We start from the raw sequence: 18,872 nt of genomic DNA, 5'->3' as shown, positions 1-18,872 counted from the left end.
AAAATTAAAAAAACTCCGAAATTCCGGCTTCAAAATGTCAGCATCAATTTTAGGTGGATACAGTGGATATATCGAATAATCTTACACTAGCATCATGTTACCCATGGAGTATTCTTTGATTCTTTCTCTGGGCATAGGTCTATAAAATGTAAGGTTAAGGTTAAGAAATCGAAAGGGAACATAAAAAACTTGTTGGTTTCAACTCATTTTTACCCATTTTTTTGCTGTGATGACAACTAGAGTTGGGCAACATCGTCCAGTTGAACGATCTGGATCACTGTCCTTATTCAAAGAAGAATGAGTAACATCATTAAAACCAACGTGTGAAATTAAGTATACGCAGTTTTGCCAAAGAAATTACCGGTGTCCATTGAACGATATAGTGATCCGGATCGTTCAATTTAACGAGATTGTCCAACTCTAATGACAACACAGCTTCCACGTAAATTAATTTTAATGGTCGACATTATGGATTCCCCCTAAAACACTTCATTTTAAAGAATTTCAGTAATACTATATAGAATATGTTAACAGTTCGCGAATTCTGAATGGGTGAAACTCGGATTCATCGATTGTAAAACATTTTTTGTTTTTACCATATAACAAATGAAAGTTTAAGGCAAAACCTTAATTGGTGCGTGTTGTGTGTGCGTTTTTCAAAACAAAATACTTATATTTCAAATTTAGTTTAGTCATGGGAGTCACTGTATTTAAAAATAAATTCTCTATTCTGAGTAAGTATTTAGCAATTTGTTTACATTTTGGCTCTGTTTCATACGTGAATACATGCAAATATACAAACGGGTTTATTCTCTCCCGACAGTGCTAGTATATCGGATTTTTACACACACATTCAACATGGTGAGTTTCCATACCAACAGCAACAAAAAATCGTAAACAAACCAATAAATAGGCTATTTTGTCAAGTACACACGGAGAGATTCGGTAAAAAGAAGTGTGTTAATTCGTGGGCGGTATAACTAACAGCATAATCGGGTCGATTGCAAGTAGGGTTCTGTCACAAAGTGTATCTTGTCCATGTTGAACTTCTTCGCTTACGCCTATAATGAGGTAGGTGCCAACAAATTGTATAGCCTACATTTGTTTTATATTTCCTATACGATGGCGGTTAAACGGGCATTGGTACGGTGCACATACTAGTATGTACACATGTGTGTATGCATGTCGTCGCTTGAACAGGAAGTTGTGTTGCAGAGTGGAATTTAAATAATGTGTATTGCTCTTGTCGTTATTGCATTTCACCCAAGAAGAGACTCTGTGAAAATTGAACGTGTTGTTCTTCGTCACGCCGCTGCTGATGAAAGCGATAACACACGAAGACGAAGAGTACTTCTTCCAGTAAAAATAGCAAAAACAATGCTCATTTTCCGAGCATTAATAAATACTGTATTTTGTTTATTGTAAAGGTACGGCACTGTATGTGTTTTTTTCTCGCATTTTTCGTGAAATAACCTCATCCACTATTTCATTCGAAGTTAATATAATTGTTGGCATTCACTTGATATGAATATCATTTGATATTTATAATATATCCTGCCTCACTTGTTTTTTTATCCATCGGCACTCGACACCCACGAAGAAGGTCGGTATATAATTTCAATTCGTAAAACAAACTTTGAAAATTTTCCCTTATTCGAATCCGAAATTGTACACGATTGCTATGTATTTATTTTTTTCGATTCGATATTAGTACAATTCGTTTAAAATATTGCAATTCTGCTGTATAGTTTTCAGTGAACACTGAATAAATCAGCACTCAAATAAATCACTGCGTATATACAAACATTAAAAAGACACCAAAGAAAAACGGAAACTCGAAGCGAACACAACACACCGGACGCCGACAACCATTCGACTGATTTTAAACAACTGAATTAAATAAACAAACACCTAGGAAAAGAGGGGGACACTGTTGGCGCTCTGTTTGTCTCTTACAAATTCTCTCTTTTTGAAAGAGAATGTAAGTTGTGGGGAGCTTAGCAAAGTTAATTCGTTATGTAGAACTTTGAAAGCACAAAACCGTTACAAATTTAAAATAAAGCGTTATATATAAAGAAGAAGTGAATAATAAAAATACCATAATAGGAACTAGTCGATTCAGATTAAAAAAAAACGGAAATATAGCTTTATTTAGCAAATATTAGTCATATCTTTATAAATAAAAATCAAATGTCGTACGTTGGTAATGACATCAGTTGAGAATGGCTGGACCGATTTGGATAATTATTGACCACGCCCACTTTTTTCAATTTTTAATTTTTATCTTTTCTACAAAAACAACTGAACCGATTTTCATGAAATAGCCCCCGGTAAAATTTCGGAATTTATTTACAATAATTACGAATGTAACGGTTTGGTGGTGTCTCCAACCTTACGTACTTATTTGGGACCCAAAGACCTGAAAACGCCCACTTTTTAAAATATGTTGCATCTACAAAACAACGGAACCAATTTTACTGAAATTGTCAGGGAATGTACAGGGATGGCTCCCGGTGAAAATAGGCTGCATATTTTGTTTGATATAGCATTTCCAAATTAAACGAAACCTTTTCCAAATTGAATGAAAGCTTTTCCAAATTAGAATGAAACTTTTTCCAAATTAGAACGAAACTTTTTCCAATTCAAATGAAACCTTTTCCAAATTGAATGAAACCTTTATTTTTATAGAAAGAAATATTAAAATCGTATTAGTTTTTAATGGGTTTTCATTTAAATATTAATTAATAATTATTGACCAATATCGAAGTTTAAACTCAAATAATCCGAAAGAGTGGATTTAGGTTTAAAAAATTGGTTGAATTAACCAGGGCTATACGTTATTTCAAATGAAGTGGTTCACGACTTCCTGCCTGTACAATCCTTAGTATCATATCCATTGCATAATTGGAACATGCCTGTTGATTGAGCTGTTGGATACTTCGCTTAATTACGTCAAAATTTTATTTATTTATTTTTTTGAAAATGTCGGTCTATCTGTTTCATTCAAATTGAAAATGCGGCTAAGATCTTCAAAATACTAGAAATCGGAAGGTATGGTTATAGCCCCAGAACATGGACCAACGCTGACAATTTTTGGTAAGGATATTTTGTATTCACTGAGAACTCTAAATACCAGATTGCTGATAAATAGTGTGGAAAATGAAACTAAGACCGTTCAAACTCTTGGTGGTACCGTTGATAAATTTTTGCACGAATATTTTATACACATTGAGAACTCACTGTGCCATATTACACCCCATATGATTGTACAGTATGGATAATAGATAAAGAATGCCTACGGTTATATGGTTCTTTATCAAAACATGGACTTAAAACCCCTATTTTCAATACCAAAATTTCATGTGATATAAAAACATTTGAGAAAAATGTTGACAGCCTATGTCAATTGGTACGACAGATAAATAGTTTTATATGAATACCAAAATATGGAGTAGGTAGTATAAAACTGTAAATTTTGAAACGATTTCACACCCGAAATACACGATAATGTGAAAATAACAAATAACATCTCTAAACAGAGCTGTTCCTGTAATGGACATGTTACTGAGAATTCCACAGGCAGCCAATCGTGAACTACATCATTAGACTCATTTTTATACCCTCCACCATAGTATGGAGGGTATATTAAGTTCGTTTTCCCGTTTGTAACGCATTGAAATAATGATATAAAGTATATATAAAGTATATATATTCTTGATCAGCGAAAAATTCTGAGTCGATCTGTGCATGTCCGTTGAGGGTCTAGATTGTTTGATGGAATTACTCTTACTTTAATTTGACTTTTGAGGTTACAAATCTTTTCCACCAAAAATTATAAAGATAGGTTGACACTTTGATATAGTCGCGTAGGTGGTACCTTACCTTGGTGTATCTATCCATGGTCGAAAATTTTTTCCACCTAAAATTGTAAAAGGACACTAATTATTCCATTTTAATTAAGACTATTTTATGGTGGAGGGTATAAAAAGTTCGGCCCGACCGAACTTAACGACTTTTTACTTGCTTAAATCTTAATCCTCTCTTTCAGATTATTTTTATTTAAACTTCATTCATTGATGGCCAATAATTATTAAATTTTTTAATATAAGAAAGCAAAAAACCACTGAATTATGAATGAAAACCTGTTAAAAACTTATTTGATTTTAATATTTCTTTCTATAAAAATAAAAGTTTCATTTGATTTGGAAAATGTTTCATGGGAATTGAAAAAGGTTTCATTTAATTTGGAAAATGGTTCATTTAATTTGGAAAAGGTTTCTTATAATTTGGAAAAGATTTCATTTAATTTGGAAAAGGTTTCATTTAATTTGGAAATGCTATATTTAAAACAACTCTACATTTGCAATAATAACGAATGTATCGGTGTGAAAATTTACGAATTAGTCTAGAATCTAGGTACATCTTTTGGGCCTAAAGATCCGCCACGTCTACATTTTTAAATATGTTATATTTACAAAGTACTGAACCGATTTCTATGAAATTTGCAGGAAATGCTCTAGGTCTGCCATGGCAATGTGTTCTTTATGAATTTCAGAGGAGGTGGGGTACGCCAAACGGTTTCAGCATTAATTTTGGGAGACAATGGGGTTGTGTCTCCGACCATAGATACATATTTGGAGCCAAAATACCGGACCACGTTCACTTTTTTAAATATGTTATGTCTTGAAACCTGATGACCACGCCCACTCTTTTCAAAACATTTTTTTAAACTGTTTAACGTAATTTCATGAAATTTTCAGAAAATGTTCAGGAATGAACCGTGGTACAAAATGCTATATATTTGTTGATGAATTTCGGGGGCCTATTGTTTCATAATCGCTATATTTGCTAAACTTACGAATGCATTCTTTCATGGTGCCCGAAGTCCCGACCACGGCCAGTTTTTAAGTATGTTATATCTCGAAAGCCAGCGAACCGATTTTCACGTATTTTGTGGAATGTGCCGTGGTACATATAGCATGAATTTCGAAGGTGGCACGGTATCTCTCCTATTAACAAAAACCACATATTTACAAATTTCCTTTAATGGTTAAGTTCCACGGACCATCAGCCATGAAAACCTAAAAACATATACGTCTCAATAAGCGGGAGAATTTGACAACCAGTTTTTTAGCTTTTATTATTAGATCGCTTTAGGACCATAATAAGTCCTAAACAGCATCAATGGGCGAAAAAATCCGACAAAGTCCTTAAGAGAAAAGAAAGTTTGCAGACAAAATCTGTTGATAAATTTAAAATCTGCTAGTAGGGTCTGCTAGTTTTTTATAAAATATACAAGGAACCTTTTCCGAAAGTGTATATGTACTACATACGTCAATGTATCAATAAATAACACTGTGATACAAATTGGAACTCAAGATCTGGGCGGTGGAAAATTGCTTCGCGCAATAAATCAGAAGTGTCATCAATGACATATCTGAACTTCTGGGTTCGGGTTGATAACACCGTCCGACAATTTTCAAAAAATTGCGTTACACATGAACCGGACTGTAAATTGATGCCTTACTTCCTCAACCTCGTATTAAAAAAAATGCTATTTAGACTTTTTTATATCAAACGATTGCTATTTTTGTGTTTTATTACTGCAACCTGTTATTATCTTAGTATGTTATCGCGGTTCTCTAAATATTAGTGAAATATGTTCTCGTATCTCATTCACTCCTAATTTCATAACTGCCTCAAATTCGTATCTTAATACCTGAGCAATGATGTCTGACTGACAATCAATGCCCAGGCGAAACGGTGGAAACTAGAATCTTAAAATTTTGGGTGATGCTTAGTCTTGGGGCGTATGTGGTTAATATGGCTTGATTTTTGGAAATTTTACTTAAATGTACTAAAAAGTGTACTATTTGATTGACTAACTGGTAATCAATGTCGAGGCGAAACGACTAAGTCTGGAAACTTGAAATTCAGGGTGAGGGTTCCTATTGAAGTGTAGGTACGAACACACCTAGAGAATAGTACTAAAAATGTGCATTTCGAGGCGAACGAGTGGAATTGAAATTCTAAGCAGGGGACACGTACGGAGTGCAAGATAGTTCAAAGACATAGAACATAAACAAATAAGAATCGTTCATAGACAGTTCGTATATTCCAGAAAGTTATTGTTGTTGATTATTTTCTTGAATTTTGATCGGTTTAGTATCTTATAGAGCAGAGCCAGAGAAAAAGGATAAAAATCGAATTTGTTTTGATATTTTGACCACTAAGAACCGTTTCTACAAAGTTCGTATGTTCTAAAAACATTTTTATTGAGATCTAATGAACATTTTTGTAGTTGGTTTTTTGCTTCAATTTTGATCAGTTCGATATCTGTAGACCAACCCCTAGAACAAATTTTAAATGAAATTTGACATTGACGATTTTGAGTTTGAAGATGTGGTTTGGTGGATTTTATGCGTTCAGAATTAGTTCTTTAATACAAGAGCTACAACCTTGCCTCCGATAGCAAAAACGCCGAAACAACGCTGCGGTGTCAGAACATGATTTCTTCGCATTTTTTTAATATTGTACGTGTCGCACAATGATATAGAATAAAATGTTTTATTTTCTTTGAAGAATTTCATGTAAATATTTATTAAAAAATAACTTCCAAAGCTAGAATATTGAAATTTTCGGTATGTGTTGCACAACATAAAGGATATTAACAAATATTTTTTGAAAAAAAATGCAGGATGTTTTCAAAGTATTTTTTAGTATTTAATTTTTCAATTCATTTTTGATGTCCTTGTTATCCTTGAATGCCATAAATGAACATTACACGGTACAACAAAATCGAACTTTTTTTAAAATAACAAGAAACTCCGCACAGATTATGAAAGAGGACCGAAAAAAGAAGACACGTGTATCGGCGTTTTGAATGTTTACGTCGGGAAGTAACCTAAATAGGCGTGGAAATTTCCGCCCATTTCTACAGGTTTTGAAATATTCGACATCAGATTCCTTGGAATCCTTGCATTTTAGGTATAAAGTGTCTTTGGCAACATTAATGACAACAATGCGGGGTATATTTTTATGAAAAAAAATTAACCCTCATGCGAGTCACTAAAGGGGTCTTTTTGGTCCTTTTTTTAAAAACGTTTAAAAACTACTTTAAAATGTGATCGTATCAGATCAAAATATTCTACAAAATTATTTGTAATAAAATTTTACTATAGGTCCCTAAAAACACCAAAACTCTAAAGGCCGGCGTACATAAGCTGCCTTGCCTGCTTACCTTGCTTACTTCTGATAAAAGAATAAAAAAGAAAAGGGCAACCCGGTTCGAAATTTCCTCGGCCTTCTTTATTCTTTTATTTTTATTATGTCAAAAATGAAGGCAATGCAGCTTATGTACGCAGGCCTTAAATCGTACCTAAACGCGAGGAATATGCCAAAAGTAAAATCACGTTTTAGGGTTAATGTTGTACTTTATCTGAGTTTATTACGTTTTGTCCCACAAAACTTCATTCCAAATAGAAGACGGCAAAGACAAAAATAATAAAATATAAGTTGCCGAACAAATGAAATATGTATTTGCAATATATATCAAGAAAATATATACATTAAGTTTGCCAACAAAACACCCAAATATTTTTGAATAAATTTGTTTTGTTCTTTTTTCGAGATGATGATATATAAAAAGCGAATGCTTCTTGAGATTTTAAATATTATAGCGATAAATTTCTTTTGTTCAGAGACTCATAATGAAATTTGATTTAAAACATTTCTTCTTTTGACACAACCCCCAAAAAGTGAGGTATTTTAGGAGATTTTGGCTCAGTATGGAATACATTTTAATTAAGAGTCTAAAAGTGTAACAAATAATTTCTACCTATAATATCTAATTTTGTAACGTCATTTTCTTAACAAAGTATTTTACTCAGATATCTAGTTTGTTCTAGGACTTAAATGAAATTTTGAGTAGAATATTTTTTCTTTTATCACCTTTCGTCTAGAACTAAATTTCATGTTACTTTCATGCATCAACTCGAAAAAAGAACAAAACAAATTTATTCAAAAATATTTGTGTGTTTTGTTGGCAAACTTGATGTATATATTTTCTTGATATATATTGCAAATACATATTTCATTTATTCGGCGACTTATATTGAAATTTGATGGAGATTATTTTTGTCTTTGACGTCTTCTATCTAGAATGAAGTTTTGTGGGACAAAACTTAATAAACTCAGATAAAGTACAACATTAACCCTAAAACGTGACCTATAGTAAAATTTTATTACAAATAATTTTGTAGAATATTTTGATCTGATACGATCGCATTTTAAAGGAGTTTTTAAACGTTTTTGAAAAAAGGGACCAAAAAGACCCCTTTAGTGACTCGCATGAGGGTTAATTTTTTCATAAAAAGATACCCCGCGTTGTTGTCATTAATGTTGCCAAAGACACTTTATACCTAAAATGCAAGGATTCCAAGGAATCTGATGTCGAATATTTCAAAACCTGTAGAAATGGGCGGGAATTGCCACGCCTATTTAGGTTACTTCCCGACGTAAACTTTCAAAACGCCGATACACGTGTCTTCTTTTTTTCGGTCCTCTTTCATAATCTGGTCGAATTATATTGTAATTATTTTTTGTGTTGTACAGTGTTATTATATGAAGCCAATATTCTCCTCTTTGATATGACACTAATAACAGCATCATGTGATGAGTAAAAGGTCAACAGGATGAGAAAACGAAAAATCGTATGTGCCATTAATTTCATGTGATTGGTAATTTTACAATCTTTATAATGGCATACATATTTGTGATTCAAAAACCGGATCTAATATCGGAATATCCGGTTCTAAAATGTACATAACCGGATATATATTTCAAGAAAAATTTGTTATTAACGTGTACGGCATAACTTTAGCTACTACTACTTATGGTAAATATTTCAGATTTTCTGCATATGTCTACATAAATTGTTCCCACAATATCCCTGATGGGACAAGGGAGACTTCTCTCATATCAATGATGGCGTGTTTTGCGACGCCACTTGTAGATAAGTTGTTCATGGCTGAAATACTTAGGAAATGTAAGCCGACATGACGCTGAGGGGATTTTCCACCGCCGAAAATATAAATATTCTGGTCTGGGATTGAACCACAGACACTCTGAGTGCTTAAGAACCCCTACTTATCACTTTCAAAAAATCGAGAAACATTTAATTTTCTTATTTTGAAGTAGTCGATCGGAGCAAAATTGGCTGAGACATGCCGTCGGCTGAGGATTGGCCCATTCTTTTTCGAGCTATCAACGTTTTTATAAAAAAGTGTTCGCAGGTATCCATTTACCACAAAAAATATTGAAAATATTGGTAATTTCCTTGAAAAAATGCATGACAAATTTTCTCGAAACGGTGTTGTAATAACGCCAAACAGAGACAATTCTCTGTAGGGAGACAATCCAATTCAATACGCCATAAGTCTGAAACTTAACCAATAGGTTCGAGCCTTCTCTCTACGACCTGTACCGTACAATCTGTAGGAAATAAGGAGAGTTTTTATATATTTGTATGTGCAAGAGTGCCTCTCATTACGGTCCATATCGAACAATCTTTAGGCTTTTCGAGTCCTGTGGCAACATAAAATAATATCTTAAAATGAATTATGTTCTAAAAGAATGTTTATTACAAGCTCTGTAGCTCGAGCCTCAGACAAGACAACACCAATGAATAATTCTTATTCCAATATTTTAACTAAACAAGTGTAGTCGGAAAAAAAAATACATAATATGGTTAGATAAAACATTAAAATAATATATATTTACTTTCATGGATTAGAAAATACAAGCAAAAATCTGCTCTGATTCCCGCAGATTATAATTTCGCAAAAAAAAAAAATCAGCACCAACTCCATAGACATCCATCAGCTTGAATGCAACCAAATTTGCCAGGATAATAGCGACAATACTCTTCTAGATCCATGAACTTGCAAACACCCTTTGGACACATATAGCTGGAACAATAATTGGAACAATTTTCTGGCTGATTGAGTGAACAGCCAGAGCAATCAGCTGGAACGTTATTGTTACCTGGAAAAAGAACACATTATTGATACAAGCTTCATGTTGCTCGGGATTTAAAATTGAATACCTTGAGTTGATGGGCCTGTAGTCGGGGGCATAATTAATGTTGAATGCATGTATTTAATTTCGGGGGGCCTCAGATATACAATTGGAGCTGTACACACTCTAGCATCGCACATATTCTGATTGCGGTTGAAGCAAATCCACTTTTGACCGTAAAGCTTGCAAATACGAGACGTACGCAATTTACAACAACCTACAGTTTGCTTAAAGTTAGCAACCTTAGTCACTTCGTCATTAGATTGGGAATTTGTGGACTTAATGGATTTTTCTGCGTTTTCTAAGCCAGTGTTCTTTTCCTGAGGATTCGTATTTGCAATGAAATTTGTGGGCATTATCGTTGCTTTCGACGGATTGATTTCTTGAAAACGTGCGGAATTTACGAGTTTCTCTGACATTTTCGTTTCATTGTTTATTTCTTGGGTATTTGAAGTCATGGTTGTGTAGCTTTCAGATTTTTCTATTTCACCGTTAATGTCGACGCTGTTTCCATTTACCACCACATTTTCAGGTCCCATGTCCTCTTCGAATATAGTATTGGAAGATGAATTTTTGCCTTGTTGTTGTACAATCTTATTCTGGTTCCTAAATTCGAGATAAACTGGACTTTTCCGCACTTCATTAGTGACGAGATTTTCAATTTCAAGTATAGTGGTAAGATATTCTGGTTCTTGGCATTTCTTGCCACGCCACACCATACCTGGGGGACACATAACTTGCAGGCAAATGCCCCTGTATAATTCGCCGTATGGACAAACTATTTTGCGGCATTTATTATCTTCAAAAACCGAACCTTCCGGACAGTAAATACGATTCGTTTCTATCGGGGAGCACGAGCAGGCACCATCGATCAGTGCTGGAGCATAACCCTCTGGGCAATCATCTCTACACACGGACTAAAAATAAAAAAGGATCATTGCCCCGATATTCTTTTGACTTTTCTTGAAAGGAGTTACACACCATCGAACATTTGTCACATTTTGTAAGCTTTTTAGTTTAAAGTGACAAATAATTTCGACGGCATATAGCCAACCTTAATGGTACATACTGAAACTGAATTTTGACCACAAACGATGGATGCGATTGTTGCAATCAATAACACGACCTGTAAGAAGTTGTTTTTTCGACCTGTCTTATGGGATGAGAACATTGCAGAACGCTTTGTTACAATTCTTAAAACCGACTAACGCGAGTCTGCCGACATGTTCAAATGTTGCTGTTCCATTGAGAAACACACACTTACTCTCCCAGTTGATAAGCTTCGAATCTTAAACGGATCACTCCAATGAAAATAAACACAAAACGATGCGAGGTCAAGGCCTTATTTGATAATAGTTCTAAATATATTGTGTATGACAAGTACGTGTCCAAAAACGAAAACATAGGAATCTTTTATTTTGTAAATTATGCAGATTGTTAGATCAGTCTTATTTGTCTTATTTGTCTATTATACTGAAACAGAATTTTGACCACAAACGACAGATGCGATTGTTGCAATCAATAACACGACCTGTAAGAAGTTGTTTTTTCGACCTGTCTTATGGGATGAGAACATTGCAGAACGCTTTGTTACTTACTTACTTAGCTGGCCCATTACAGAACATTTGTTCTATAGACCGAACTAAGAAGAGATCTCCATTCCTCTCTATTTGTTGCTTTGCTCTCTGGAATACCGCGCCTTGTCATCTCATCATCCATTTGTTTGCGCCATCTATTCCTTGGCCTGCCAATTCTGCGTGCACCGCCATGTGGCATGTATTCATACGCCTTTTTAGTGGGTTCATCATCGCTCATTCTTTTGATATGGCCTAGCCAACGCAATCGCTGCATCTCGATACGTTTAACAATATTGATGTCGTTCTATAGCAGATACAGCTCGTGGTTCATGCGACGTCGATATTCACCGTCAACGCAGATTGGTCCGTAGATCTTTCGAAGAATTTTTCTCTCAAACACACCAAGCACTGCCATGTCTGCTTGCGCAAGTACCCAGGCTTCGGAGCCATACATCAGCACGGGTAGTATCAGTGTTTTGTAGAGCGTTATTTTTGTTTGACGAGATGTGGCTTTGTTTTTAAACTGCTTACTTAATCCAAAGTAGCATCTGTTGGCCAATACAATTCTTCTTTTTATTTCACAACTGATGTCGTTTGTTGTGTTGACGGAGGTGCCGAGGTAGACGAAGTCTTTTACTACCTCAATATTATAGGAACCAACTTCCACAGTCGGTCCGAGCTCAATGGACGCATTGCGCGTCGACACCATCAACTTGGTCTTCTCACCGTTTACCGCCAGACCCACTTTAGCAGATTCTCCTTCGACTTTTATAAAGGTATCAGTTACTTCTTTTACTGATCGACCCATGATGTCTATATCATCAGCATAAGCAAGTAACATGTGACTATTGGTGTAGATTGTGCCACTTCTTTTGACGTTTGCCTCTCGTATAACCTTTTCTAGCAGGATGTTGAAGAGGTCACACGAAAGGCTGTCTCCTTGTCTGAAACCTCTTTTGGTACCAAACTCTTCGGAGAGGTTCTTTCCTATTTTAACTGAGGACCTCGTGTCAGTTAAAGTCATTTTACAAAGCCGGATGAGCTTTGCGGGAATACCAAATTCAGACATGGCTTGGAATACCTTTGAGCGCAGCGGACTGTCGAAGGCTGCTTTATAATCGACAAAAAGGTGGTAGGTGTCGATCTGCATCTCTTGGGTCTTCTCCAGGATTTGCCGCAGGGTAAATATCTGGTCAATGGTGGACTTGCCAGGTCTAAAGCCGCATTGGTATGGTCCAATAATCTCGTTGACCATTGGCTTTAGTCGTTCGCACAATATCCCTGACACGATCTTGTAGGCAATAGGGAGTAGACTTATGCCCCTATAGTTAGAGCATACAGTCTTATCTCCCTTCTTGTGGACGGGGCACAGGATACTCAGGTTCCAATCGTCGGGTACTCGTTCTTCCTGCCAGATGGTGCTAACTAGCTGATGAATACACCTTATCAGCGTGTCGCCTCCGGTTTTGAACAGCTCGGCTGGTAAGCCATCGGCCCCTGCTGCCTTATTATTCTTCAGCCGATTTATTGCTGTCTTTACCTCATCTTGGCTGGGCGGTATACATTCAATACCATCTTCTGGGATTGGGACTGTGGTATCTTCGTCGTCTTCGCTGCTATTGGATACCAACAGATTTGAAAAATGATCTTTCCATATCCTGAGTACACTATCTGTATCAGTTACCAAATTACCTTGCTGGTCTCTACAGGAGGATGTGCCTGTACCAAAGCCATCAGTTTGATGCTTGACTCTTTGGTAGAATTTTCGGACTTCATTCTGGCTCCTGTACATCTCGATTTTTTCATACTCCCGCTTTTCCATCTCTCTCTTTTTCCTGCGGAAAAGACGTTTCTCCTCTCTCCTTTTCTCCCTGTATCTCTCTCGTGCGCTACGCGTTGCTACGGATTGTAAAGTAGCCTTATATGCCGCATTTTTCTCTTCGGTGGCAGCACGACACTCCTCATCATACCATGGATTCCTTGGTGGAGGTCTCTGGTATCCAAGTATGGATTTTGCGGCTGTTTGCATGGAGTGGGCAATGCTTTGCCATTGCGCTGATATGTTATCGGGATGAGGAGGGCTTTGATTAAGCAATTGGGCTAGTTGAGTGGAATATGCTGTGGCTATCTGTTGTGATTGCAGCTTACCGATGTCTAACTTTCGTGTTGTGTCTGTTCGTACTTTGTTTGCTACGTTTAAGCGGGTGCGTACCTTTGCTGCAACAAGGTAGTGGTCCGAATCAATGTTTGCGCCTCGGAACGATCGTACATCCAACACGCTCGATGAATGTCTTCCATCTATCACAACATGATCAATTTGGTTTCTTGTTTTCTGATCTGGAGACAGCCAGGTGCCCTTATGAATATCGAGATGATTAAATCTGGTACTGCTAACTACCATGTTTTTTGCAGCTGCAAAGTCTATCAGTCTCATACCATTGTCAGATGTTTCACTGTGGAGACTGAATTTCCCGACTGTTGGGCCAAAGATATTCTCCTTTCCAATTTTGGCATTAAAATCGCCTAGAATGATTTTAATGTCATGGGCAGGGCAACGGTCATATGTTTCTTCTAAGCGCTCGTAAAATATATCTTTGGTCTGTTCATCCTTTTCTTCAGTGGGAGCATGAGCGCAAATAAAGCTGATGTTGAAGAATTTAGCTTTTATTCGAATTGCAGCAAGTCTTTCATTCACTGGAGTGAAGCTGGATACAAGATGTTTTAGTCTCCGACTAACTACGAATCCACAACCAAACTCATGCTTTACGTCATGGCAGCTATAATACAGTGCGTCACCTTTAGGTGTTGTTGTGACGCCTTTCCCAATCCATCGTATTTCCTGTATGGCAGTAATATCGGTCTTGTACTTTTCAAGTACGTCTGCCAATGCGAAGATTTCACCTTCTCTATAAAGAGTGCGAACATTCCAGGTGCAGATTCGCAGATCATGGTCCTTAAAACGTTTGCGGGGTTCGTCAACTTTAGAGGGGTTTGTTTTTCTTTTCTTTCGTTTTTTCATAGTAGGCTGTTTTTTCTAGGGGAGGGTTACTAACCCGACGCCCAAACCCAAGTTTTTAACGTTCTTATGGGTGAACGCGCGGCACATGTTAGCTCACTACCTTTAACGGGTGTTAAAGGCAGTTCCCCAGGTGACACCACGGGGAGGTCAGTGTCCACTTGGGATGAAAGAGGGACCAAGATAAATCCTGGGCTTTGCCATGTTAAAACCGGTCAGGACCGTTACTTGGTATCTTCCATCCCCTACGTCACCCCAGTGTTACAATTCTTAAAACCGACTAACGCGAGTCTGCCGACATTTTCAAATGTTGCTGTTCCATTGAGAAACACAAACTTACTCTCCCAGTTGATAAGCTTCGAATCTTAAACGGATCACTCCAATGAAAATAAACACAAAACGATGCGAGGTCAAGGCCTTATTTGATAATAGTTCTAAATATATTGTGTATGACAAGTACGTGTCCAAAAACGAAAAAACGATGCGAGGTCAAGGCCTTATTTGATAATAGTTCTAAATATATTGTGTATGACAAGTACGTGTCCAAAAACGAAAACATAGGAATCTTTTATTTTGTAAATTATGCAGATTGTTAGATCAGTCTTATTTGTCTTATTTGTCTATTATACTGAAACAGAATTTTGACCACAAACGACAGATGCGATTGTTGCAATCAATAACACGACCTGTAAGAAGTTGTTTTTTCGACCTGTCTTATGGGATGAGAACATTGCAGAACGCTTTGTTACAATTCTTAAAACCGACTAACGCGAGTCTGCCGACATTTTCAAATGTTGCTGTTCCATTGAGAAACACAAACTTACTCTCCCAGTTGATAAGCTTCGAATCTTAAACGGATCACTCCAATAAAAATAAACACAAAACTATGCGAGGTCAAGGCTTTATTTGATAATAGTTCTAAATATATTGTGTATGACAAGTACGTGTCCAAAAACGAAAACATAGGAATCTTTTATTTTGCAAATTATGCAGATTGTTAGATCAGTCTTATTTGTCTATTGGACTGGGCATATACTACCTTCATAAATGAATCTTGCATTGGCGAATACATTCGGAATCGTGTTGATTGTTTGTTGTATGCACTTTCAATTGGCGGTAAGATTTTGAAATTGTATTCTTATTCATACATAAATATTTTTAAACATTAATATGTGTTGTTATTTTATTCTAAGGATTCTCAAAAATGTACCGGTACGACAATTCTATTTAATAATGAATGCTTTGATTTTCAAAGAGGAACCTGTGGATACGGTGAGTTAAAATGCATGGGGCAGATCCATGAGGGATCTGGGGGTGCTCAATCATAGAATTTATAAACCATTCACTTAAATTTTATGCATACATATGGACATTAGGGTTGTAATTTCTTATCTTTTTTTGTAAATATCAAAATTCCTCCGTCCAGCTCTGAATGTATTGAAGTTTTGTTGTTTATTTGCATTATTTTTGTATATCAACATTTAATTTAATTCGTCAATATCATACCATTCGTTATATGAAATCAGACATCGATTTCGGGGCGGGAACATTTTCATCGAATCGAATTGGGGATATTCGATATTTGCACTGCATTGAAACTAGATATTTCATACATACATATCGCTCATTTACTCAAAGAGTGGCATAACTCAAAAAATACGTTTTCTGAGTTAGCAATTTCTATTTTTTCTAAGACTTCTACTTTATCTTGTGTCAAACTCATCGAGTTACAGCTCATTTACAATGGGTTTGGCATAATTCAACAAAAAAGTTTTTTGAGTTTATGAAGCACTAAAAAAACTTCAAACCATGCTTGACTTGCACAGAAATTTAGCACTGACATCTGGCTAGATGTTGGTAAAATATGGCCCAAGTAGTTATTTTATTGCTTGTGCGATAATCTTTTTAAGTTGGAAAGTCAAATTTTAATGTGTCACTCTTTGAGTAAATGGGCGATATGTTTATGCAAAAGTAGTAACAACTGTTTTAATAAGAAGCCAATGTTCTATTCATTTACATTTCAAGATTCCTTATGGATTGGAGAACAATGCTGCTTAGAAAAATGTGTACGCGGATGTGAGGGCGAGCGGTGCTTTGATTGCTGTAAATCTGCGCCAGCGGTAATCTCCCCTAATAATCCAACGAATGGCGCTTCTTGCAGTAATAAACCACAGTGTCAAAGTACATGCACTAATAACTGTCAGACGTGCACAAATAACTGTCAAACATGCACAAATAACTGCCAGAGTCAGTCATGTTGTCAAACAAACAACTGCAATTGCTGTTCTACAACGTGCAACCAATGCCAGAATCAGTCATGTTGTCAGGCAAACAATTGTCAAAATAACGGTTGCAATACCTGTGGAACATCTCCGACAAACCCTCCAAAAAATCCGCCTTTGACAACAACTGCATCCCCATCAACAACAACAACCACTACTTCTACAACACTAGCGCCACCAACGACTAGAACAACCCCGGTCACCACACCTCCACCTGATACAATCAGAGATTGTCCCGAAGGAACAATTCTAATTGGCGGATACTGTCAACTTGTGTACTGTCCCTCTGGTACAGTTATGTCTGGCGGGAAATGTATACAAATTGTGTGTCCTGATGGCACAGTATGGTCCGGTTATAAGTGTTCAACGCCAGAACCCATTTCGCACAATATTACTTTGTACACAACAATTACAACAAAATCCAACCATTCGCAGCCAGATATAAATTTGAGTTATACCAACAATATTACTGTCAATGCTCCAGTGACAATTAATCAAACCGAGTTTAATGATAATGAATATCCTGAGAATCTTGACACCACCACACCACCGCCGACCCCGGCTCCGCATACAAGCTGCTGTACTGTTGTGACTCCCCGTACCTGCGAACGACGTAACAATCGATGGTATTGCTATCATACCAGAAACCAAAGATGCGGAGATTTTTGTACCGCTAGCGTAGTGTACCTGAAACCTCCCCATGTGTATTCTAGACCCAATGTAGTTGTTGTACCACCACTACAAGAGGAGTGTGGCAGTCCCCTTGGTCTCTGTGGCCAAACAACAGGTTCGTCTTATTTAAAATACTAAAAATGCCAAAGTATAAGTAATGTACAAATTAACATTTTCCTCAGGTGGTTTTGATTGTTCGGCATGTGGACATGGAATTGGGCTAGGATGTTCCAGTTATTGCTACCGTTATAATTGTCCCACCAATAGATGCGGCTTTTACGATCAACAGGCCTATTGTCTCAATAATCCAGGATCATTTGGCTGCATGCAAGATGATGGTTGCTTCGACGAGTGGTGCTCCTAAGTTAATCGTACCACACATATGCTTTCTTCCACGCCACCGTTTCTGTGTTCTGTTCCCTCTTTTTCGTTGTTACAATATTTGCTCTGTTCCAGAACCTGCAAGTAGCTACTACTTTTTACTCTATCTATACTATCAAAAAGAAAATAGTAAAAATTAGTAGATTCTTGCAATACTGAAATAGACCAATAAATGGATACTTACGGGTCAATTTGTTATTAATAAAATTGTTTTTCGTACTTCTGTTTTAATATTAAAAAGTAAAAATCCTAATAAAATGTTGTTTTGATTTGCATTAAATTGTATTAAAGGGTGATTTTGACCATTTATTGGCGATGATTGACGGACCAAAACATTGAAAATACATCTATATCTGTATACATATATAAAATAGAACAAGTAAAAAAGTATCAGTCGGCTTTGCCGACAGAGATATACCCTCAGCCTGTGCAAATTGAAACACTTTTTTTACAAAAAAAACTTATGTATTTAGGAGGGGGGTGGGGGCAACGTACTTAAAGGAATGGACCGACAAAGACCCGAGAATTATCTTGCGCTTCCACCCATAAACATGGTGTCATAGGGTTTGTTTTTCAACTTTCAGGCTCTTTTTTCAGAAAGTATGGACTTGCCCTTGAGGAAACTTGTACCTTCGTATAGGGGACAGTGAATACAAGATGTTACAACAAAAACCAAGGCGATTCGAGAGCAGGTCCTAAACTGAACTTTTCCGAAATTTTGTGTGGGAGGTACTCGAAGGAGTTTACCGATTGAGTCCATATTGGAACCTCATCTAAGTCTGGTAGAAATTTCATAATGTGCAAAGTATGGACCAAATCGGTTACTCCCTTCAAGAGTTATCGTACGCACAAATTTTCCGAACATTT

At 36.4% G+C, this 18,872-nt stretch overlaps 3 protein-coding genes across 8 annotated transcripts in view; 1 reads left to right on the top strand and 2 right to left on the bottom strand.

Moving 5' to 3' along the window:
* The window catches only part of LOC141406746 (uncharacterized), a 62,797-nt gene extending 60,900 nt beyond the window's left edge, over positions 1–1,897 (bottom strand). The window contains exon 1 of one of the 6 annotated variants that reach the window (XM_073954948.1): positions 1,564–1,897. The gene's annotated coding sequence lies outside the window, so the exon portion shown is untranslated. Of the gene's footprint in view, positions 1–1,473 lie in introns of all 6 variants that reach the window. The other 5 variants (XM_073992841.1, XM_073955627.1, XM_073955504.1 and 2 more) reach the window with 5 other exon arrangements.
* On the top strand, positions 761–18,263 carry LOC141387210 (uncharacterized). Its single transcript, XM_073956572.1, has 5 exons — positions 761–1,071; positions 15,664–15,786; positions 15,864–15,942; positions 16,696–17,739; positions 17,807–18,263. Exons 2-5 carry the CDS (start codon positions 15,718–15,720, stop codon positions 17,986–17,988), a joined length of 1,374 nt encoding a protein of 457 aa, XP_073812673.1. The 5' UTR covers positions 761–1,071; positions 15,664–15,717; the 3' UTR covers positions 17,989–18,263.
* Positions 9,749–11,434, bottom strand: LOC141387255 (uncharacterized). The gene is made up of 3 exons (XM_073956707.1): positions 11,147–11,434; positions 10,106–10,994; positions 9,749–10,044 (listed from the first exon to the last, which is right to left on the bottom strand). Exons 1-3 carry the CDS (start codon positions 11,246–11,248, stop codon positions 9,854–9,856), a joined length of 1,182 nt encoding a protein of 393 aa, XP_073812808.1. The 5' UTR covers positions 11,249–11,434; the 3' UTR covers positions 9,749–9,853.
* Positions 18,264–18,872: the final 609 nt, after the last annotated feature.

The sequence above is a fragment of the Musca autumnalis genome, unplaced genomic scaffold (assembly GCF_047663935.1).
Source record: "Musca autumnalis isolate F117 unplaced genomic scaffold, ASM4766393v1 scaffold_1, whole genome shotgun sequence".
NCBI lineage: Eukaryota > Metazoa > Arthropoda > Insecta > Diptera > Muscidae > Musca > Musca autumnalis.
Note: the sequence above shows the minus strand (reverse complement) of the source record. Positions and strands in the feature narration are given on the sequence as shown.

Coding starts and splice junctions, on each gene's coding strand:
- LOC141387255 (XM_073956707.1), bottom strand. CDS start 11,248: ATGTTCTCATCCCATAAGACAGGTCGAAAAAACAACTTCTTACAGGTC. Junction 10,995..11,146: donor GTGGTCAAAATTCAGTTTCA/GTATGTACCATT, acceptor TTTTATTTTTAG/TCCGTGTGTAGAGATGATTG. Junction 10,045..10,105: donor TACAGGCCCATCAACTCAAG/GTATTCAATTTT, acceptor TTCTTTTTCCAG/GTAACAATAACGTTCCAGCT.
- LOC141387210 (XM_073956572.1), top strand. CDS start 15,718: ATGAATCTTGCATTGGCGAATACATTCGGAATCGTGTTGATTGTTTGT. Junction 15,787..15,863: donor GTATGCACTTTCAATTGGCG/GTAAGATTTTGA, acceptor TTTTATTCTAAG/GATTCTCAAAAATGTACCGG. Junction 15,943..16,695: donor AAGAGGAACCTGTGGATACG/GTGAGTTAAAAT, acceptor TTACATTTCAAG/ATTCCTTATGGATTGGAGAA.